The 25,281-nt window shown below is 34.3% G+C and overlaps 2 protein-coding genes across 4 annotated transcripts in view; both read right to left on the bottom strand.

Moving 5' to 3' along the window:
* Positions 1-7,273, bottom strand: part of LOC111087839 — a gene marked incomplete at its 3' end in the record, with an annotated part of 14,778 nt that extends 7,505 nt beyond the window's left edge. The window contains exon 1 of the mRNA XM_022395934.1: positions 7,056-7,273. Within this exon, the coding sequence (XP_022251642.1) occupies positions 7,056-7,243 (188 nt within the window). The remainder of the gene's footprint in view (positions 1-7,055) is intronic.
* A 9,776-nt stretch (positions 7,274-17,049) lies between these two features.
* LOC106467751 (threonine--tRNA ligase, cytoplasmic-like) overlaps positions 17,050-25,281 on the bottom strand; it is a 22,855-nt gene continuing 14,623 nt past the window's right edge. For all 3 annotated transcript variants that reach the window (XM_013928126.2, XM_022395936.1, XM_022395935.1), the window contains exons 13-19: positions 24,836-24,973; positions 24,351-24,428; positions 22,615-22,715; positions 22,290-22,391; positions 19,606-19,678; positions 18,728-18,842; positions 17,050-17,891 (exon numbers count right to left, since the gene is read on the bottom strand). In XM_013928126.2, the coding sequence (XP_013783580.2) occupies positions 17,743-17,891; positions 18,728-18,842; positions 19,606-19,678; positions 22,290-22,391; positions 22,615-22,715; positions 24,351-24,428; positions 24,836-24,973 (756 nt within the window). In that variant the 3' untranslated portion in view covers positions 17,050-17,742. The remainder of the gene's footprint in view (positions 17,892-18,727; positions 18,843-19,605; positions 19,679-22,289; positions 22,392-22,614; positions 22,716-24,350; positions 24,429-24,835; positions 24,974-25,281) is intronic.

The following is a 25,281-nucleotide window of genomic DNA, read 5'->3' as shown; positions in this document are numbered from 1 at the left end:
CCCGCGACCCTCAGATTGCGAGTCGAGCGCCTTATCCACCTGGCCATGCCGGGCCGAATGAATTCCTTTAATTGAGTGTAATGACGGTTATTTGTTTAATTTGTCTGGGCTGAAAAGTTTAAATATTTTGAAACTAACGCATTTTGGTTTAGATTAAAGGTTTTTAATGCTACCCCTTTGGGCCCGGCATAGCCAGGTGTTTAGGGCACTCGACTCGCAATTTGACGGTGACGGGTTCGAATCCCCATCCCACCAAACATGCTCGCCCTTTCAGCCGTGGGGGCGTTATCCCACTATTCGTTGGTAGTGATGACTAGCTGCCTTCCCTCTGTCTTACACTGCTAAATTAGGGACGGCTAGCGCAGACAGCCCTCGTGTAGCTTTGCGCTAAATTAAACAAAAAACAAACAGCTACCCTTTTTAAATATAATACATCTCGGACGCTGTAAACAGAACATAATAAGTTGAAGCTACATGAATAATCTAGGAATAATTAGGCAGAATTTCGTAACGAGTCGAGTGCACTAACCATCTAGCCATGCCGGGCCCTGGAATTAATGACTGATTCAATTTACGATGTTACTAACAATGATCAGCAATTATCTTTTTCCCGGTGACTCAGCAGCAAGCCTGACGGCTTATAACGTTAAAAAAAAAGGGATTTCGATACTCGCAGTGGGCAAAACAAAGATAGCCCGTTGTATAGCTTTGCGCTCAAAAACAAATAAAGATCACAGTTGAAAAAAAAAATCATAAATTTGCTTGGGAATTTAATTGGAACAATGGAATGCGTATTTCAAGGTAACAGCAGAGGGAACAATTTCACTCGGTTTTCGTGAAGTCACGATATCATAACTGACATTGGTATGTTTGCATGACATTTATATGAATGATCGTACGTATTAAACTGTCTGAATCGTTCTGATTTGCTGAATAATGTGCTTGGTCTACTGCTCTCGCCGAATTTTAAAACATCGTCATCTATTTTCCTAATGCCCGTATAGTGCATTAAAATAGTACACTATAGAGCCACCGTTAACGTACACTATACAGACACCATTAAGGGCAACATGTTATGAAGCGATTATTTATTCGATACCGGTGTCTCACTAACTAATGATTTATATGAGAAACTATATGAAGGTTTACAGACACGCGCGCACGCATACACACACACACATATATATATATAAGACGTGATATTCTTGTATGTATAGTGTTTATACACAAATTACATCAATTATATTTGCAGAGATGCACTGGATTGCTTTATTTAATCAAAGAAATAATTAAACTTTACTAACATTTTATATAGCATATTTTAACTCATTCCTCTCTTCTTCAACTCCCTGCTTCTCTGATACTTCTATGGAAGACAGGGACAGATATATTATAGGAAACAGTTAAAGTCGCTTTACCAGCGCTTTTTGGGGGGGGGGATACAGTTGTACTCTAGGAAACAGTTAAAGTCGCATTTCTGGGACTTCTTTGGGGGTAAAGATGTAATCTAGAGAACAGTTAAGGTCTCCGAAACTTCTTTGGGGTACAGATATGTTTTAGAAAACACTAAAGTCACTTCTACACTTATGTGAGGGACGGATGTAACCTAGGGACCTGTTAAAGATGTTTCTTCAACACTTTCTTATGGGACGAATTTATTCTTTTAGGGAACTGTTAACGTGGCTTCAACACTTCTGTGGGGGAACAGTTAAAGTTGCTTCTCCAACACTTCTATAGAAGACATGTGTATTCTGTAAGGGAACAGTTAAAGTTGTTTCTCCAACACTTCTATAGAAGACATGTGTATTCTGTAAGGGAACAGTTAAAGTTGTTTCTCCAACACTTCTGTAGAAGACTTATGTATTCAGTAAGAGAACAGTTAAAGTTGTTTCTCCAACACTTCTGTAGAAGACTTATGTATTATGTAAGAGAACAGTTAAAGCTGCTTCTCCAACACTTCTATAAAAAACAGACGTATTCTGTAAGAGAACAGTTAAAACTACTTCTCCAACACTTCTATAAAAGACATATGTATTCAGTAAGAGAACAGTTAAAGCTGCTTCTCCAACACTTCTATAAAAGACAGACGTATTCTGTAAGAGAACAGTTAAAGTTGCTTCTCCAACACTTCTATAAAAGACTGATGTATTCAGTAAGAGAACAGTTAAAGCTGCTTCTATAAAAGACAGATGTATTCTGTAAGAGAACAGTTAAAGCTGTTTCTCCAACACTTCTGTAGAAGACTTATGTATTATGTAAGAGAACAGTTAAAGCTGCTTCTCCAACACTTCTATAAAAAACAGACGTATTCTGTAAGAGAACAGTTAAAGCTGCTTCTCCAACACTTCTATAAAAGACAGATGTATTCTGTAAGAGAACAGTTAAAGTTGTTTCTCCAACACTTCTATAAAAGACAGACGTATTCTGTAAGAGAACAGTTAAAGTTGCTTCTCCAACAACTATGTGCGTGTGGGTAGGAGGATGTGTGTTAAGGAAACAGTTAACAACACTTCGCTAGAGGGCGTTTATTCTAGGAAACTTCAACACTTATTTAACACTTGATCTTCATTTAAACTTGTGTGTATGTGTGTGAATTGTGAATGAATGAGTCTGCTAATAAAGTATCAGAAATCAATTTTCATGGAGAAACAGACACATTTTGAAACGATAAAGTTTTAGTTTGAGGAATTTAACGTAATTAGATACTCATCTCTAAACACAGTGACTTGTATAAAAATAAGCTCCTGATTTGTAGTCTCTACTGTTAATTTGTTTATGATATTAATGTAATTGGCAGGATTATAATTACTTTACTGCTGATATTCTTCACATTAGTGACCCATTAGTGGTTATCGAGCAGGTCTGCAAATTGGGAGGTCCAAGATTCGAGACGTAATGCCGTTGAATAGTTTTCGAACTTTCAAGAGCGTGTGAGCTCGTTTAAAAGTGACACTCAATTCCGTTATTCCATTCAAAGTCCCGTCAACATCCTTACAGCGGCGGGTACTCCTGATTGGCTGCGCACATGCATGTAAGGTGCTATTCAGATTGGAAATTCACTGAGTCAAAGTTTCTACCACAGTCTGAATATAAATTGATATATATGTATACGAATTAAAGAGGCTTGGCACAGTCTAGTAGTTAGAGCGCTTGAATCGCATTCTACGGGTCGTGGGATAGAAACCCGTCCCAAAACATGATTAATCTTTCAGCTGTGAAGGCGTTATAACGTGACGGGTAATTCCACTATTCGTTGGTAAAGATTAGCTCAAGAGTTGGCGATGATTGATATTGATTAGTTTCCCTTCCTTTTAGACTATCATTTTAAAATTAAGGACGATTAGCGTAGGTAGCTTGGAGCGACATTCAACAAACAAACAAATACACTAAACATTTACAGTGGCATGTGTTCTAATGAAACACGAGGAATTCTAATACTACATAATTAATTAGGTCGTAATGCAACCATTTTGAGTCTTTTGTTCATTAACGTAACAAATAATACACGTAGCACACTAAAGCACGAACAAATAATACATGTAGCACACTAAAGCACGATATTTTGCTCGTTCATGTAAGAAGTGACCATCTTAGTTGTATATGGGGTCAGGTTTTCTTAAGTGTTCGTTTTGAAACTGGAAAATGTGTGAAAATTTTTCTCCTATAAGTATGATTTATACAGTTCTTGATAATATAACTACTAAAAACCTTGTGATAACAATCTAACACTCGGGCAACATTCTGTCATATTTTTCCATCTTGATGAAGGTGACTACTGTTTTCCACATGTGTTTTCCTTTTCCAGATTATATTGTACATAGAATAAAAAGGCAAAAAGAAAACAACTTGTAAGAAGTTTTTCCCTTCTGCTGCCTTTTTTCTGTGATAATATTTCAGTTTCCGACTTTTATTTATCATCCTTTCTAAAAATACAAATATGAAACCCATCACCGAAATGCATACCACCTCTTTATATTAGCAAAGACAGGTGTAGAAATTAACGTGATCTCTTTTACATTTCTCCAGTAAATCCAGCTATAGCAGGCTAATAAGAATAGTTATTTTATATTAGATTACTTCCACAGATCATAAACATAAGCTTCTATTATAATGTGGCAGTATACTAAGAAGTACAAAGCATATATAAGGAGTTGAATTAAAATGGTGATCTCCTTTACCCATTCTGTGAACTCATTTACATACATCTCATCATGTCCCCAATTATCTGTTTTTATAAACAGACCCCTAATTAGCGCTCACAGATTTAGCTTTGTAATTTATCGGTCATTTAAACCACAAACTACCACCACTTACACCATTTGAATGTTAGTTATACAGTTAAAGAAATACACACCTGTTATGTAATCCAACTTTCAATGACTTTTCTTGCAGGAAAATGAGTTGATTTATGACAAATATATTTCAATTCCACCCTACCCTAATCATCAGCACATGGTGGAAACTAAATATGGCGGGAAAAGTATTATGCAGTCTATATATTCCCCTCTGAAGTAAAACTGAAGTAAAGGAGTTCACGCAATTTCATGTTCAGTGATTTTTATTGAAGAATGCAGTTTACTCTTACCCTTTAAGTTATTGATAACAACAACTGTCTTGGATGTTGTTTATAACGATATTACAAAATGACATAATTTGAGTATCTGCACTAGATATATGCGTAAAGGAGATCACGTGCTTAAAAAAACTAATTTTATTACGAGCTCCAAATGGACATACCCAAAATATCTCTTGATACCCTGTGTTTGGGGCATGATCAAATCAAATTATATACTTCCCGGACTGATTTTAGACTCTAATCTTTTTAGTTACAAAAATTTGTAATTATTGTCTTGAAAATAAACAACCATAAAGGAGAACACGTGATTACGGCGACATGTTATTTTGGATATTGTTATATGTGAAAATAAAACGGGACAATCAACCAATGAAAAATTTTTAAAACATAAATGTTTACTAATTAATCACAATAAAGGATTGAGTCATACTTACAATTTTTATGTTTATGTTATTGCTTTGAAATTATATTTTTCTGCTTGCAACATGCTAATTTTAACACTCTACCATTGTTTATTTTCTTGATTTGCTGGAAAAACTTAACATAAACTCAACATATTATATATGTTTGGAAAGCTCTGTCCATCGTCCATCATTTACACATTATTATATGTTTGTGTATACTACGTACTCAGAGAAATTTGCCCCAGAACACTGGCGATATCAAATTGGACGCTGAAAAAAGCCTGACCTATATGTAGTTCTATGATATATGACAGTCCTAAGTTTTTAAGTCAAGGTTAACCACAAGGTCACCTTATATTTTCAATCTTTGCTGTGACATCAAATAACCTCTGCATAATATAAGACAGTGTTAAGTTTATCAGTTGAAGACTTAGCACAGAAAATAATTTAATATAAGACCATTTTATTTGATATACGGTAGCTGTATACATCCTAACTTGTTGGTGAGACATACAGTAGGTAACCTTAGCTTTCATACCCGTTGGTGTGACATATGGTAACCTTAGGTTTTACACCTGTTGGTGGGACATACGGTAACCTTAGCTTTCACACCCGTTGATGTGACATACGGTAACCTAGGGTTTCATACCTGTTGGTGGGACATATGGTAACCTTAGCTTTCACACCCGTCGATGTGATATACGGTAACCTTATGTTTCATACCTGTTGGTGTGACATATGGTAAAATTAGCTTTCACACCTCTTGATGTGATATATAGTCACCTTAGCTTTCATACCCGTTGGTGTGACATATGGTAAACTTAGATTTTCTGAACGTTGGTGTCAAGGGTGAAATTCTAAAAAATAAAAGTGAAAGTAATCAGCTGGGTGAAGTGGACCTGTTTTTGAAAAAAAAAGAAATCTACACCTAAACATAAAAAAAAACAAACGACAAAGCAGCTCAAATAAGTCCCGGTACTAGTATCGCCTTAAAAATAAGTCCCGGTACTAGTATCGCCTTAAAAATAAGACCCGGTACTCAGTATCAGCAGAATTTATCCCTTGGTTGGTGTAACATACAGCTCCTTAGCTTTCCTACTTGTTAGTGTAACATACAGCACCTTAGCTTTCCTACTTGTTGATGTGACATGTCGTAACCTTAGCTTTCCTACTTGTTGGTGTAACATACAGCACCTTAGCTTTCCTACTTGTTAGTGTAACATACAGCACCTTAGCTTTCCTACTTGTTGATGTGACATGTCGTAACCTTAGCTTTCCTACTTGTTGGTGTAACATACAGTACCTTAGCTTTCCTACTTGTTGGTGTGACATGTCGTAACCTTAGCTTTCCTACTTGTTGATGTGACATGTCGTAACCTTAGCTTTCCTACTTGTTGGTGTAACATACAGCACCTTAGCTTTCCTACTTGTTGATGTGACATGTCGTAACCTTAGCTTTCCTACTTGTCGGTGTACTATACAGCACCTTAGCTTTCCTACTTGTTGGTGTAACATACAGCACCTTAGATTTCCTACTTCTTGGTGTGACATGTCGTAACCTTAGATTTTCTAAATGTTGATGTCATATATGGCACCTTAGATTTTCTAAATGCTGATGTGATATATGGCACCTTAGATTTTCTAAATGCTGATGTGATATATGGCACCTTAGATTTTCTAAATGCTGATGTGATATATGGCACCTTAGATTTTCTACCTTTTGGAGTGACATGTAGTAATCATACATTTCCTTCTTGTTGGAGTAATTTGTGGCAACCTTAGATTTCCTAACCTGTTAGTGTGACAACCTTCCTATCTCTTGGTGTGACGTGTGGTAACCTGATATTCTTTACCTGTTGGTGTGACATATGGTAACCTTAGATTTTTTACCTGTTGGTGTGACGTATGGTAGCCTTAGATTTCCTACCTGTCTGTGTGACATATGGTAACCTGATATTCTTTACCTGTTGGTGTGACATATGGTAACCTGATATTATTTATCTGTTGATATGACATATGGTAACCCGATATTCTTTACCTGTTGGTGTGACATATGGTAACCTTAGATCTCCTACCTGTTGGTGTGACATATGGTAATTGCAGGAAACTCCAAAGTATCTCCACGGCCGATGTCAATCTGCACAGAAGTCGGATAACTGTAGTACAGTTGAAGGAACTTGACTCCTTGCCATAGAAACCCTGTCAGACAGAGTATTTTCAGTAGAAACAAACACACCGACTTCACCTTAACTCGGGTTTTCATGTCTTCGTAAGAAGGCACTACACGATGCTGTTTAAAGGAACGTTTATTGAACGATATCAGATGTGTTGGAGTTTCCTAAAGGGGCGCAGATTTAAGCGTTGAGAGCGTAAAGTACTATACAGAAACGGTTGTAAACACATCAGTCTTGGATTTAAGGCGTTTCTTCACATACACGAATCAATTTGAAAGAAATATGACTTTTCGCACAATACTATAGCACGCTCTAAAACCACTACTTTCTAATTTGTTCAGTATGGATTTTGTAAACAGTTTGCGTGTAGAATGTCACATACAAGCAATGATTTTTTACCACTCGTACGGTCTGCTAAATCTGTTTATTAACCATTAAATGTCAGTGATTTTTATAGCATAGAATAATTTTTGTACATTTTTTTTTTCCATTCTGACAAGGAAAATCAATTTATGGAACAAACATGGCATTAGCCATAACTGAAAATTTTCGAAATATCTTGACACGCGAAAAAGTTTTATTTGAGCGTGTAAACTCGGTTTTTGTAGTACTTCACTAAGTGGATGGTGTGCATAGATGAAAGTTAAAAATGATTTCCGTCAAAATAAAATTTCGAATTAATGAGATTCTTTTAAACTGTTTTGTGAGTTTTTTTTTCTGGAATGTATTGAATAAACGTCGTTCATTATAGCATTACATAATACTTAAAACATTATCTAACATTTTGACCACTGGTGTATTCAGTTTGTATCTGTATTATTACTGTAAGAACTGATTATTTAATTTTTCAGTTCTATAATAAAAATAAAATTGTTCAGGTGCACTCCAGAATATTCCATTAATTTCAAACAGAGATTAAACTCTAAAACAGTAAAATATTCATATTTCGCTTTCCTGGAAACCCAGGCAGTATCCATATGAGTGAAATGATTCTCACAAAGCATCCAATAAGAATGAAAGAAACTCTGACGCTTAATAGGGAGTAGATCAGAGTGGTCAGCTAACACACACTTGCTCTTCGCTCTGTTTTTTTGATGTCCTCCAGCGGAACAGTGATGAGTTTAAGGAATTACAACGCTAAAATCCAGGGTTTTATTCCAGCAGTGGACACAGTAGATAGCCCAAACAAACAAACAGGAAAAAAAAAACAACAACGAACAAACAGTTTTTGATTTGAACAAATTAACAAGAACCATAAATTGACAGTAAGAATGAATGGAGCCGTGCAGTTCTCTATTACGGCCGCATCGTTCCATTCCTTGGATAACACTTTGATTTAAACTACAAGTGATAATTAATCTTTTAACTCAGTATTATTTCCTCTCATCACTCGTTGTTGTTTGCTGTGTTCGTGGCATCTTCGGAGCTGTAGTGCATTTTATATTCGCTTCTTATATGTTATTGGCATAGCTTGTTGAACATTTTCCATTCGTCAGTTTATTAATTTAGAAACGATAACGATATTTCGAAAATAAAATCCATTTTTATTGTTGATACATTCAGATTCAACTAATGTTTGTTTTGTCTCTTCCATACCACACATTTACATCAATACGTTTTCAGTTTCTTGTCAATTTCCTATCTATTTCCTTTCTCATATTTTGTCTTGCACTTCTATACCGTTAATTTCAAAATTTTTTTTTGTAATTATTTACATGTTTCGTGTTAATTAGTTCCCTTTCATATGGCTCTGGTCCGAGCGTGTCATTAAGCGTAATGAGCTGTCAACGTAGAAGCACGCGACATATTTGAATATGTGAACAGAGAACACAAGCTTTCACTATAAAATAATAAATTAATATATGTATATCAAAGTTCTACTGATATTTTTCAACTGGGCAACTTCTCGAGAGGGGCGGATTTTTGAAGAGATCTTAGCTTAATTGCTTCACGATAAATTACAGTTTTTGTTTGTCTTATCCCTGTTCAACGTCATATAATCATTCAGTCACTGGCATATCCGATGCTGGACGTTGCAGTCTTCATGAGCGGCCGCCAATCTGGTCTGTCGTTACCCCGCACCGCATGAGATTCAACTTCATGGTCAATTTGATTCAACCCTCCCTTTGCGTTCTCGGTCGATCATGTCTTCTTTCGATCGTTCAGATGACTGAAGTAGGCTAGCTTTCTCCTAACAATATCCTGAATAAGCGTGGCATTGCAAAGTTGAAGTTATTGAAGCACCAATTAATTGGTCCGCCTTTTCATCCAAGATACTTTTAGAAGATGTCCGAAGCATCTAGAATTCTCTTTCCATCATTTTCGTGGTTAGGGCGCTCGACTCGCAATATGCGGATCACGAGTTCGAATCCTGTCACCGAACTCGCTCTTTCAACCCTAGGGCGTTATGATATAATGGTCAATTCCCCTTTTCGTTGAAAAAAGAATAGCCCAAGAGTTGGTGGTAGGTGGCGTTGATTAGCTGATATCATTTGAGAACCCACTTCCTTTGTAGAACGCTAATCCGAAGTATTCAAAAACTTTCAACACACTCGATGCTACTTCCATTAAGCAAGAATGCACCCTTTCTAGCCGTGTTTCTAATTTCCTGGATCCTCAAGACCAGCTTGCTTTACGGATCTTATTTATGATTATTGTAATAACCTATAATAATAAAATTTAACCAGAAGAGAAAAGTGTTTTCGAGCTGTTAGTACTACTCAAGATAAAACTACAAAAGTGAAGCCTTCTTTTTTGGTAGGTATTTGAACAATATCGAAATAAAACATTGCATTAAGAGTATAGGCCTGGTTGGGTTAACTTCGGATAACCATATACATCTACACAAGATATACCCTCTATAGTTACCCCTAATTTTGAACAGATAAATGAAAGGAAAGGCAGCTAGTCAACAGTCAACTATATTTCCCTCCAGAATTAGACTCCTACGAAAACCAGTGATTGGGTTGTATAAGGTTACCAAATATGGGGGAGATATTAGCGAAATTCAAACCAGAATGCCAGATAAATGAAAGGAAAGGCAGCTAGTCAACAGTCAACTATATTGCCCTCCAGAATTAGACTCCTACGAAAACCAGTGATTGGGTTGTATAAGGTTACCAAATATGGGGGAGATATTAGCGAAGTTCAAACCAGAATGCCAGATAAATGAAAGGAAAGGCAGCTAGTCAACAGTCAACTATATTTCCCTCCAGGGTTAGACTCCTACGAAAACCAGTGATTGGGTTGTATAAGGTTACCAAATATGGGGGAGAGATTAGCGAAATTCAAACCAGAATGCCAGATAAATGAAAGGAAAGGCAGCTAGTCAACAGTCAACTATATTTTCCTCCAGGATTAGACTCCTACGAAAACCAGTGATTGGGTTGTATAAGGTTACCAAATATGGGGGAGAGATTAGCGAAATTCAAACCAGAATGACAGATAAATGGCTCAAACGCAGATTCTTTACAGATTCCGATGCTCTTCCCTGGTTAAACATTTTCGAAAAAAATAATTTCCAGCTTCTAACTGCAGTTGGAGGGAATTAGTTTCCAGTGGGGCCCGGCATGGCCAGGTGGTTAGGGCGCTCGACTCGCAATCTGAGGGTCGCGGGTTCGAATCCCCGTCACATCAAACATGCTCGCCATTTCAGCCTTGGGGGCATTATAATGTGACGGTCAATCCCACTATTCGTTGATAAAAGATTAGCCCAAGAGTTGGCGGTGGGTGGTGATGACTATCTGCCTTCCCTCTAGTCTTACACTGCTAAATTAGGTACGGCTAGTGCAGATAGCCCCCGTGTAGCTTTGCGCGAAATTCAAAACAAACAAACCAACAAGTTTCCAGTGTCGTTAGCTAATTTTCCCCGCTTATAATATTTAATCTTAATGCTTTCTTTTTCTTCTTTTTTTTCTCTCCATAAACAGTAGACGTTTCTTGCTGTTAAATTGGAAAAACATAACTATTAATCCTCTTACTTAACACGTAATGCATACCTCCGGAGTACAAGGTTTTTCTCAGTCCCACGGGGGCTGTTTAAGTCAGAAAAAAAAAAAATTGGCTAAACCTTTTTTGAATTGATTTTATCATAATGTAACGGAGCTAAATCCGGTGTCTTCCTGGAGTTCTACTGGATGGAGGATCTGTTGAATTTATTCAACGTATCAATGATGGTAATATAGGTAGTAATTTTGTTCTTGAACCTGAAAAACGTTACGAATCTTTTCAGAAAGGTTGGTCAATATGGCCTGTTCAAGGAAAATTTATGGAAAAAAGTATATTCATCGTTATATAGATGATGTGAAGGAAATATATGATGATGGAAATGTAAGTGATAAAAAAATGGGTCCTGGTCACACGCTTGAGAAGTTGAAAATGAAATACCTCTCTACATTGGATCTACCATCTGAGAAACAGATTAATTCGGTAATCAGCGCCATCATTGTAAAAGAAAGACGAACAGCAAATGGCCAACTTTCAACTGGTATACGTTTTCCAGATGTGCTTCCAAATATCATCAATGATATTCTTGATGCAAATGAAAACATTGCACTAAAGATATGCTATGCAGTGGTCCTGGAAGATATGAAATGATAAAGGAGGCAAACCCCATGGAAGAGTTCCCTGGTGAGGAGAAAATAAAAAACAATATAAGCCAAATCAAACAGAAAAAGAAAGAAAGGCAAGCAGTTGAAGGAGGAGCCCAAGGAGGTGTTTTATTATGAACTCTTTACTTGTTCGAAGGTCAACTTAAGTATTCATCCCCAAAAATAACAAAATCGTAAATAAACTGTCATTTATTTTCATGAAAGAAAGAAGGAAAAAGCAAAAGAACATGAAATTAAGAGAAAAAACGGCCTCAAAATTTTCTGGAAAATGTAGCCGAAATTACAATTTTCAAATGATCATAAAATTTCGAGTATTCATGCATAAAAAAACACCCTTGAAAATATTTTTCACTGTTCTATTTTAGTACGATTTCAGTGTTGAAATTCCGCAGAAATTGGCAGTATATCAGGAAAGTTTGCCACCCCGAGGTTTGAATTACGTAATAAAACACACAAATGATTAACATTTTTACGTGCACAATTTAAAAACTTTATTCTGTTTTTGCCAACGGTAAAAAAAGACCTAAAACACTGATAATTTGAGTGTTTTAATTAGTTATTTACACAATTACTTTGAATTTTTAGCCTTTTAATGTTAATCGTCTGACCCTCGGTGAGACAGCGGTAAGTTTATGGACTTACAACGCTAAGATACGGGATTTGATTCCTCACGGTGGACACAGCAGATAGTCTAATGTGACTTTGCTCTAAAACAAACAAATAAAGAATTAATTATCTTGTACACAATAAGTCAGTAAATCTCATCCCAGTACCGTTGAAATGTACCAATAACGAAGTATCCAAGTACCAAGAAATCTGCCTCGGGAACACATTAAACCACAAAGTATTCGGCAGGAACTATGATGTTCAACACAAGTAATAGAACAGCAGGTAGTTTAAAAAAATGCATCTAACTTAAAGGCTGCCCGGCATGGCCAGGTGGATAGGGCGCTTGACTCGCAATCTCAGGGTCGCGGGTTCGAATCCCGTGGGGGCGTTATAATGTTCGGTCAATTCCAATATTAGTTGATAAAAGCCACACATTAAGTTATCTGTGCTCTGCCTAAACGCGGGTATCAAAACCAGGTTTATAGCGTTATAAGTCCGCAAACATACTGCCGTGCCAATGGTTTGTCTGTTTGTAATTAAGCACAAAGCTACATAGTGGGCTATCTGTGCTCTGCCCACCACGAGTATCGAAACCCGCATTCTAGTCCGCAGACATACCGCTGTGCCACTGGAGAGCAATAAACGTAGAACACTTGACATTACGTAATAAAAGTATAGTCTAAGCGATAAGTAGTTTTTAGACCTAAAATCCGATCATGTGTTCTTTAAGACATTAGTGGCAGTCGTTTTTTTTTTAAATATTGGTTTCTGTTGAATTTAATCTTGGGATGAATAATTGATATATCAAGAGTGAAAAACATAAAGAAACTACAATTCTTGGCGCAATGAATGGTATTTTTGTTTTATTATTAGTTAAGACTAGTTTCGATAACACAGTTACTATAATGAGGTAGATCATCACTGTAGATACTAGCCCTGATGATGGTAACTGTGTTACCGAAACTAGTGGGCTGTAACTAATAATGAATATTTTACCCTTCATTGTGGCAAAAAAAAAAACGTTAGTTTTTTGTGTTTTTTACTCTTAATGTAGTAGCACATTGTGTCTAAAAAGGAATTATGGAATAACTAACCTTTGATAAGAAGTAAGTATAAGACAAATTTTCTAAGAAGGCCGTTACTTGTGAAAAGAAAGCAAATAAAGAAATATAAGTAATTTTATGTTATTAACCGCTATTGTTATGTACAGTATCCTCTTCAAATTGTCGAAATACTGTCTCCCTGTGGCTCGGCCTGGTGGTTAGGACTCGCAATCTGAGGGCTGCGCGTTCAAATCCCCGTCATCGAACATGCTCGTCCTTTCAGCCGTGGGGGCGTCATAATGTGACGGTTAATCCGATTATTCGTTGGTAAAAGAGTAATCTAAGAGTTGGCGGTGATGACTAGCTGTCTTCTCTCTACTCGATCGTTGCTAAATTATGGAAGGCCAGCGCAAGATAACTCTCGTGTAGATTTGTGCGAAATTCAAACCAAACTAAAAGAATCCCAGTGGCTCAGGTGAGAGGTCCAGGATGCATTTGATCCTCACAGGTCACATTGATCAAAACAACGATCGATGTCAGCGGTAAGTCTGTGGACTTAAAACGCTAAAAATCAAGTTTCAATACTCGTGGTTGGCACATCACAGATATCTCATTGTGTAGTTTTGTGCTATCGAAAGAAAATGCGATTTAAACTTTTTCGTGTACTTCATGTTTCATATCTAAAATATGTAACTGAATTATGTACTTCACGTTTCATATTTAAAACGTAACTGAATTATGTACTTCACGTTTCATATTTAAAACGTAACTGTATTATGTACTTCATGTTTCATATCTAAAACATGTAACTAAGTTATGTACTTCATGTTTCATATCTAAAACACGTAACTGAATTATGTACTTCAAGTTTCATATCTAATACATGTAACTGGATTATGTACTTCATGTTTCATATCTAAAACATGTAACTGGATTATGTACTTCAAGTTTCATATCTAAAACATGTAACTGGATTATGTACTTCATGTTTCATATCTAAAACATGTAACTGGATTATGTACTTCATGTTTCATATCTAAAACATGTAACTGGATTATGAAAATGCTGAAGATTTCTTAGAGAGAAAAAAAAGAGAGACTAACCTATCTTAGATCTAACCAAAAATGACAAAAATTAAGCGTCATGATGTTATAAAGGAAAATTAAACGAAAAAGTAAGTAAGGCTTTATGGAACTTGGATTTAATGGATCTAATGAACTTGGATCTAATGCTTATACTGTCTCCGATCGGGCGTAGCTTAGTGGTTAGCATGTCCAGACTGTGAAACTGTTATCGCAGAAACAAGCTCCAACTTTGTGGGTGTGCTATAAGAGTAGCTGTAAAACTCTATAATTCTATTAGACATGACTTAGCAGTGGGTGTTGTTGACTGCTTTCTCTCTATTCTATCAGTTCGAAATTAGAAACGGCTATGCGCAGATAACCCTCGTATAGCTTTGCGCGAAATTTTGGAAGCAAACAAAATCCTTCCTCCTATTTATGGATTACTTTATTAAATCGACAAATAGCGATTTACAAGTATAATGAGAATTACTTAATTTAGAGAACATACACGTTTCAACAAAACATTGACGTGAATATAACAAACCAATAAATCGTTGTTTGTCAATTAACTTTTGTATTAGCACAATGTACCTCCGTACATAAGATCACGTTACTTCGCGAAATTCTTCGGTTTGTTGGGGTGAAAAAAAAAAAAAAGGCTTAACGACAGTCGAAACCACTAATACTAGTTATAATATCGTGTAGAATTCACTAAAGTATTTCACACTTTTCTAGGAAATTTAATATTGTCAGTAATACGAAGTATTATATATCTATATGGACACACATGTCGAAGATACGAATTGCATAAAATGCTTTATAGAAGCTGTAAGTTTATTAAAATTTACGGCTTGGAAACTGTTAAAAGCCTTCATTTTCTAAATGGACGGTTTGCTACCTCCTTCTTTTGTATTGCATTGCCATGAAAAAAAAAACCACCACCGGAAGTATTTCCTGCGATTCATTATTACCTTTTTCCCGTGTCTCTAAAAAAAGTAGCACGATGTTCATTATATTAAGGATAAAAGAACCACTATCCAAATGGACTTGGTGTGAATAAGAAAACACAGTGAGGTTGGGGTTGTTATTCTATAATTCATGCTATAAAAGACAAATGGTTTGAAATATGCATTAATGTTAACGATCAACACCAAAGGAAACAAGACCTTCACGAGTCGCTGATTTTGTTACGAAAACATTAATCAAACTGAACAAAAAGCCACACGTTTCGACTCTTTGGTGTTCGCTCCTGGAATGGTACAAGTTAATGGATACTTATTGTATATCCGAAGAAAGTACATCCTGCTAACAATAAAAAAAAGTTTCAGTTGCAGGAAGTAAATAACTTCAATAGTTTTGAAAAGACTACAAGTTCGTATTTTACACTTAATATAACTATTGATGTTACGATACACGCGTATATCCCCTTTTCTTCAAGTTATACTTATGTTCAAGGGGTCCCACAGGAAGGGACAAGGCGATTTTCAATGAGAAAAAATACCAGATATGTAAAATTCTTCTTCTGTGTTGTTGGTAAATCGTAAGGTATTTGTATTTTCATAATTTTTTCCAACTTCAGTTACTTGACCCCCCTAATGTTTTTTTCTGCGGGCGCCCTTGTATGTTTATTTCTATTAACGCAAGTAAACTAATGACCTGTATCTCCATAATGTATGTTTGTTGCCTCAAAGTTTCACTATTACAGCTTCGTCAGGAGCTATCGATAGCCCACAAGTTCGTTAATCCAGGTGATAATAGAAATAGAGAAAAAGGAGGAATAATTAGGCCTCCAAGCCATTCACAGATTTCATTTCTCCAGTGGAATTAAACACTTTATTGAAGGAAAGGTCAACCACAATTATCACGTTTGCTGCCACATATTAAGTATTAATAAAATTAAACATTCAATAGGTACCAAGTTGCAGTGGCAGTGTACCAAAACTCATAAGTCACAAGAGAAATTTGGCTTTGAAATATAACTGATCCCACCAGTGTGTCACGTGGTATATAACCAGAAGTCGGTTGTGACCCACTGTTGGGGACACATGGCAGCGATTGTGTTAAAAACAAAACCTTCTGTTATCGTGAACTCCGGAAGCCACTAATGCCTGCTAAATGTCAAACGGGTGCATTAAGTTCTGTGTTTAATGGTTTATTACATTATTTCACACAGTAAAATTATTACATACTACCATATCTTGTACAAAGAGCTATACATATTGTAATTCAAATAATTTATAAAAAGAAAAACAATATTATTCTATACAAAGTAAGACCTCTTTGCACACTTAAGTCTAAAAATAAAACGATTATTGCTTCTATATTGATGTCTATTTATTGTTCTAGTAGTAGCACAATAGTTATTAGTTTTTGAATGAGTTTTATTCCTGCTGTGACCAGTTCTCATATGGAGTGAAATATTTTCTTCATGACAGGTTATACTACTTTCAAGTTCAAACTGATACAAGGAAGAAAATTATTATTAATCCTGCCAAGAAGTTAAAATTACTGGTTTGGAGGCAACTCATGGGTGATACACACCAATTAAATACAACTGGGAAAGGCAAAATGTTTTTGGTCATGTTTAATAGTCGTAACATTTAGCACCATACACTCAACAGTTACTTTTATTACTTGAAAAACTAGTTTAGCAGCCCATAGAACACATGGAAGTGAATGATTCAAATAAAGAAGACTTATACAAATACTACTGTAATACAAAAGTAAGCAGGAGAAACCTGATTTATTACTTTTTGTTTTGAAATATATATATAACGGTTTGTTTGGTTATTTTAGCACAAAGCTAGACAATAGGCTACTTGCACTCTGTTCAATAATGGGGAATCGAACCCCAAATTTTACAGCGTTAAATCCACAAACTTACTGCTGACCCAGTACGAGACAAGACACACTGAATTTATGCAATTGTCTTTAGTGTAAACGGGAAACAATGAGCTAATGTAGGATGATATTATGAAGTTGAAACAAAGTTGGACATTTTTAGCACATGTTTTTATTCTCCTTTCTGTAGCAGAAAAAAACAAAGTAGATTGTTCATCTTTTTAAATTTATTTCTATGGAATGTGTGCATGATTTATTGTTGGTTCAAATCCAGAAATTTAGAAAAAAAAAACAACAAAGACTGCTGTACTACGAAAATAGCAATAACAGTGAAGGGTGTAAAGATAAATTAGATTTTTAAATAGATCCTAAAATTCTGCTACATCTGGTGGATTAAATAATTTTTGTATTATCTTTAGCTTTAAAAAGAATCTTCCGAGTTGATGACACGCTGATCCCTTAGTTTTCGGAACCTCTCCAAGACTTCTGCCACAGAGAACTCTCCATGAACTTTGTTATCTCTAGTACGAACATTCACGGTTCCTGACATCTTTTCTCGCTCCCCAACCACTTAAAATAAGGAAAGCTTGGAATTAGAGTCTCTACGTATGAAAAGTAGCACAGCAAAAACTTTGAACATAGAACACAACACAAAAGAATAGAGTCCAAGTTTTACCACATATAAAATATTAGTATGTCTTAACATATCTGTTTAATGCGACATATTTTCTAGGCATATGTAATGATTAAAAAAAAAGTTAAAAATCCATATTATTTCACACCAAGATGGCCAACTATGTTTATTAATCATAGGGAGTTCAGGGGCAGCAATCACTTTGGTTTGCCATAAATTTCAAATACATTTAAAACTTTTCCAACCTGAATTGAGTTTGTAATTAAAATTAAAGATTTTAAAAGATGAAGAAAGCAAAATGAATTTGGTAGCTGGAAATACAAATAAGATAAAAACAGATGTTTATGTAAGTTGGTCATTAAACTCCTTTTTTTTTTCTTCATTAAATTTGTTTGTGTTTTTCCTAATATTTACACTGCAACAAAATGGGCCCAAATTACCAATCTAACTGCAAATTTTTTCTAAGCCTCCCTAGTCTCTAACTCCCTCTGTAGACCATATATCTGACATCCTTGGTTAACTTCCAACCTGAACCTTCCTCCACCCACATTTTTCTTCAGATACTATCAAAATAATTATATAGAGGTTAAATAAGACTTAATTGTAACAGTATACTCTACTTACCAAATATGAAGTTATACTGTGCTAACTGAGCATTTCGTATCTTCAACTTAATTGTAACAGTATACTCTACTTACCAAATATGAAGTTATACTGTGCTAACTGAGCATTTCGTATCTTCAACTTAATTGTAACAGTATACTCTACTTACCAAATATGAAGTTATACTGTGCTAACTGAGCATTTCGTATCTTCTTGTTCATCGTGGTTCCTTGATCGAGATCTACTTCACACAAAAATCCACTGCTACAGACCTCATCTTGTACCTATTCAGTAAGTTAATAATGCAAACTTAAATGACACAGGCTATACCTTCATGTAAGTTTAGACTTTTAGAATTCATTAATTTTATGAACAACAATTTGATCTTGTTCTTCTCTATATCACGGACATACATTAACAATTTTTTGTTATAACTAACTTATTGATTTTAATTGTTTTTACATTTTGTTTACTCTTCACATTATCGACAGTTGTACAAAAATATCTACATTTTATTGTAGATTTCTTTGATTTTTACAAAATAAAAATGACTTATTACATTCTTGTTTTATATATAAATAAATGCTAACGCTTTATAAATTTAAATTTGTTAAGAGGCCGAGTCTAATTTATCTGTTATGCTATAGTAAAAGTCTACACTATACTTTTCAGCTTGTGACGATTATTAAGAGCACTAGAGTAGAAAGTCAAAAACGTATATTCTGTAAGTGGAAGTCAGATTAAAATATAGAATCTACTATTTATATTCATCACATATCCAAGATGGTGGGTGGGGAAGGGTTAGAATTATCAGTAATGTCACAGAAATTGAAGATTATATTGTAGTAAAATATCATCACTAGATATTAAAATCAACATGAAGTTTGTACAGGATTACAGTTTTCTTGTAACATTAATCAAATCAAGACATGTAATAAGAGTTATACAGTAGCTGAACAATTAGCAAGACTTTTATGATGCTGATAATAATATATAAAATCTATAATCTGTTTTTTTGAGGTTAACCTTTAACCCAGCCACTCTTACCTGCTGACCATAATCATCAAAGGCAGGACCTACTGGAATGACAATGGTCTGACGTGGGGAAAGCCAGAATGGCCTGTACGATATAAAAATATTTTTTAATGATACATATACCACATCTCTCAAAGACTTGGTTTAATTGTAATCCATAAAGAACAAACCTAACCATAACCTAGCACTTTACAAATACTACTTATCAATATAAGAAACTAAACATCTATTTTGTATAAAAATGATTTCACTTGTAATCTCATCCTTCTTTTCTATGAAAAACAAACTGGTTACTATATAGTAAAGCTATTATAGTATATAGTAAAGTTATAAAAAAAACTGGTTACCGTAAAGTCACTATACTATGTAGTAAACTTGTAAAAAAACTGGTTACTATATAGTAAAGCTATTATAGTATATAGTCAAATTATAAAAAAAACTGGTTACCATAAAGTCACTATACTATGTAGTAAACTTATAAAAACTGGTTACTATACAGTAAAGCTATTATAGTATATAGTAAAGTTATAAAAAAAACTGGTTACCGTAAAGTCACTATACTATGTAGTAAACTTATAAAAAAACTGGTTACTGTAAAGTGGTTCCATAAACTTAACTTATACCTATGAGAAATTAAAATTTGGTCTCAAAATGAAGAAACTTACTTGTTCAAAGTGATAAGTACATGCAAGTTTTATCAACATAAACAAAACGGTTTTACTCGTAATAAGAGTCTTCTCAGTTAATAATTATTTGTTCTTAGTTATAAGAACTAATTATATATAAGGTGCATTGGAACACATCTAAATTAATAACTAAACAGTTTATAACAAATTACACACTGCAGTGAAGCACACCAATATTACATTGTGTAATGAAGTGTGACTAAGATTAGATACACCGTATAATAAACACTGCACAGTGTGAAACATGAGAATTGTATTATATATTGAAATGTGACTAAGTTCAGGAACACTGAAAAATAAATGCTGGAGTGTGAAACATGAGGACTACATTGTATTAAGTGTGAATAAGATTCAGCACACTGTGTAATAATCACTGCAGTGTGAAGCATGAGGAATACACTGTATAGTGAAGTGTGAAACATGAGGACTACATTGTATTAAGTGTGAATAAGATTCAGCACACTGTGTAATAATCACTGCAGTGTGAAGCATGAGGAATACACTGTATAGTGAAGTGTGAAACATGAGGACTACATTGTATAGAGAAGTGTAACTAAGATTCAGCACACTGTACAATAAACACTGCAGTGTGAATAATCAAGAAATCACTTTATTGTGAACTATCTAGAATATATATTACGTTGTGTGCAACCATAGTTTATCCCTTACCAGACCGAGGGGGAAAATGACAATATAAATTTTGAAAAACTACTTGTGATGTATTGCCACTAGTTTCCTTGAAAATGAAATTACAACTGACTTAAAATTTCCTTTTGATGCGACTTTTATCAACATTTGTTTTGTCAATTTTTAGCCTCCTTTTGACATTTCTGGATGGTGGAAATCATTAAAATTCCTGCCTGTGTAGAGACAACTTGTCAATAGACAAAACAAAGCCAGAAATGCATCGTTTAACAATTTTTTAACTTATGTTTAGCTGAAATGAGTGAAAAATGAGCGATTGTTTGAAATTGTGATGTCAAGAACTTTAAATTTCAACTATCCGCGTGTTTTTACAACTTTTGTTTTTGATGTTGTCAATATTATAAATATATCACCTGAAACCTTTGATTATTTTCCTTTCTTGCAATCTATTTGTTGTAGAGCTTTCTTCCTTATGTAGGTACACAAGAATTTAATATGTACAATGATGCCTCAAGTCAACTGAATGCATGGGGAGTCAGTATGGAACTTTTTGTTGTCATTTAGTGACAAGGTAAGTGAAAGACAGGTAGACCAAATAACAACTGGTAAAGAGAGATTGAGGCAAAATTCAACAGAGTGGGATAGAAAGAACAGTAAAAAGTTAAGTTAGCAGGAGAAAAGTCATTGATGGCTTATGATTTGTGACGTACTTCAGTAAGTTATTCTCTTATTGTATGCCATGGAAAGGTAATAAATTAACTTAGCAATTTTCCCTGTGTCTTTATTTATTTTACTGAAGTAACTGTTTTTGCAATTAATTTTTGCATACAATAACTTTAAAATTTTGTAGTTCAAGCCTGAGGCTAAGCCAACAGTCAACACTAGGATCGTACTTTGCCTTCAGTCAAGGTGACACTATGTCTTTTTTGACACTTGAACATCAGATATATTATCAAAAGTAAGCCATAAAAAGGTTTTATGTATAAAATAGAATGAGATAAATTATGAGATATATTAGTTTTAATACTTTTCTGATTTTTTTTTATTGCATCATTTCTTTCAATAAAGTGCCTAGCATAAACATCATTAGGCCTACTAAGGCATATGTATCAAACAAGCTATTAGCTCAACCATTTTGCAATACACTTGCAACAACATAGTAGAAAAATTAAATTTATATTTCAATGGTGTCATGGATATCATTTAGTGTTTTAAATGTCTGGAAAGGTTTAAGAGTTATTAATAAAAATATAAACCATACTCGTATTGTACCATACAACTGCTTGTAAAGAGTTAAGTACTTTCCTAATACTATCTTTGTGTCCATCAAACATTTAAAAACAAAAGACTGTTGATCCTTCTCACCATTTACCACCAAAGTTCTCGGTCAGGATTGCAATCATCCTTTCTACAGAACCAAGAATTGCTCGATGGATGATTACAGGTCGCTTCTTTTCTCCACTCTCACTAAATGTTATAAGACAAAATAATAATAATGGATAACAATTTTATTTGTAAGGTGCAGGATCGATAATATACTTTATTTTTGTTTTGTAAACACGTTGCTCATGAACGGTACAATTATTACAATAATAATGAACAAACTGATAATAAGGACAGAGATTAGCAAAGTAGAGAACAGCAAATATAAAATGTTTAATAGCCGATTCATATGTAGAATAAGTCCTACCTTATGTAGGTAAGGTTAAATCTAACAGGTAGTTGAAAGTCCAGCTGAATTGTAGCACATTGATGGGGTCTCCGTAGGGCATCCGTGATAGTGATATCAATCTTACAGAAGTAAAAAGATAGGCATCTTGAGTTATATAATTATTCTATAGAAAAACAGTCCCCACCAACTGATATGATGGGGGTGGGGGATGATTTTCAAGTGGAATAACTAATAAATAAAATTAATGAACTATCAATTGTAATTTATAGTTGAAACAATAAAAAAACTGTAATAATCAAAATGATAAAACTGACGTTCATAGGTAATCGATTAATCACCCAGTTCCATTTTTTATACATAAATGTTTTTTGATATGCTAGTCATAACATATTACCTTGTTCTATACTTATAAAGTACTATTTATAGGTTTCATAAGTTTAATATTATGATCCTTTTTCTGAGCAAAACATCTATAATAGTTCCAATGCTGAAATTCTTCTAACATACATCACATACCAATGAAACTAGCCAGTGTTATAGATCCTATCAAAAATTAAAATAGTATGACAGTAGCTAGCCATCTTTTACAATCAATTATTTTCTGAATGTCATTACAGAAAGCAACACTGTGGTACTTCCAAGTAGAATTGGAGTAAGCAGGTATTAGTCTCTTCAGGTTCAAAGGAAACATGTTCAAAAGAATAAAATTAACAAAGACAGTAAGGGAAACATCAAAACAGTTGTACAAAACAAGACAAAATATTTATGGTATATAATGAATGTGTCAGGGCTTACACTACAATGGTTGGCTTCCCCACTGTTGGAGCAGAGAATAATAAAATTTCAATACATAATAAAGACAGAAGAGACTGTGTGTACACCATATTGTTAAGTACCTTCAAAGTTCTAGTGCTGTATCTCACAACTCTAGATTATTTATTTTAGTCATCATCTGTAGTACATATTCAAGGGATCTTAACTAAATTCTAGCTCATACCAGCTTGTACAACTCTCTGTACCACTCCTCCACTTGGGTACAATCCATATTCTAGGGAAGCAATGACACAGAAGCATGGACATGTGAATATGTGCTTTACAGAATGGCCATTGTGATATGTAAACTTAGTTTGAGGTGAGAATTAATGCAAGTTTACAAATATTTACATCCTATTAATAAGGGTATTAAACTAACTGCAGAACAGCTACAAACAAAATTTTGAAAAAAAACTTTACCTGAATATACCTGGATAAATAAATATTATTTTCTAGTTGTTGGGCAGTGAAATTCAGGAGTTTTTAAATGTTATAAATAACTTTTGAAAAGCCTAGCCTGATGACTCTCGGCTACATTTTATATTGTTGTATTAATTATATATAATGCAGCCAGATTTAATTATGTTTTATCATATAAACATGCTACTAATGAGGGATTAAATTTTATTAAATCACGTGAAAAATATTAGTATGTCATAGAAATTAGCTATAAGTTAGTTTTCTTGGAATCTTGAAAGATGTTCTATAATTCTGCATCTGTAGCTTTCATATCAGTAATCAATCTTTATATTAATTACTTAAGGCCCATATAATCTACAAGTCTTTTGCTTCCAATTCCAATTTAGATTACACAAAAACAAAGGTACAAAAAATGATTAAAAAGATAAAACTTACTACAGAGAGTGTTAAGGAATATTAACAAAATAAGAAGATGTCTCTCTAACCCTAAAAACAACAACAACACTAAATCAATACTACACCTTTGGACCATAGAAAGCACCGTCTCCAGGATTTAAAGTCCACTGTTGACCAAAACGTTCCAGACACTCTTGAAGTTGCTGTAAAAATAATAATTTATAATTATTAAAGTTTTGAACATAAAATTTATCTATTCAGTTATAAGTGTAACACATTACGTTTTAATAGAGATGTGTAGACCAGAGTTTCTATTAAAGTTATCAAGACAGATAATTAATCTATAATGGTTCAATAACAGAATTTGATTTTGAAATTTACACCAAAACCTTTACATAGCCCAGCAAACAATTTATTAATTTTTCATCTTGATAATTAGCAACAGCAATCCCTAACTTCAAGGATCAACCAGTGATTACCGAACCACTTTATTCTTTTAAATTGTACAATATTAAAAACTGAAACTAATGACATCAATTTCACTTCCATTATTATTGGAGTTACAGCATTCATGCAGTACATTCAATTTGTGGTAAGAAACTAAATTAACCTTTTCAGCTTGGTTCCACATTTCTATATCACCGAGATAGTCATCTGGTCTGGTAGCAAGCTTGAGTTGGAAGGTGAATCCAAACACAGTGTAGACATCTTGAAGGAATAACAGAGCTCCTTCAATTTCTTGGGAAATCTGGGAAGTAAGTAAAACATCTAGTTGGCATCACAATAATTCCACTTTTTCATATCTAAATTTTATGTGGTAAATAAAACTCTTAAAAACCTCTAGCTGGACTACTTATATTTCATTTATTTATCTACTTAGTTTCTCAACAACAGCGTCACTTCCTACGCTATTTTTTTTTATATACATACATACATATTACTAATAATGGCTGGAGACGGCTTGAATGGGTAATGAAGAAAAACTTTAATATAAGTTTAACATAACAGCAAATGTACAACGTTTCGACAAGGTTTTGTGATCATCAGGTACAAGTA

This window comes from Limulus polyphemus, unplaced genomic scaffold, assembly GCF_000517525.1.
Source record: "Limulus polyphemus unplaced genomic scaffold, Limulus_polyphemus-2.1.2 Scaffold2729, whole genome shotgun sequence".
NCBI lineage: Eukaryota > Metazoa > Arthropoda > Merostomata > Xiphosura > Limulidae > Limulus > Limulus polyphemus.
The sequence above is the reverse complement of the archived record's forward strand: the minus strand, read 5'-3'. Positions and strand labels throughout refer to the sequence as shown.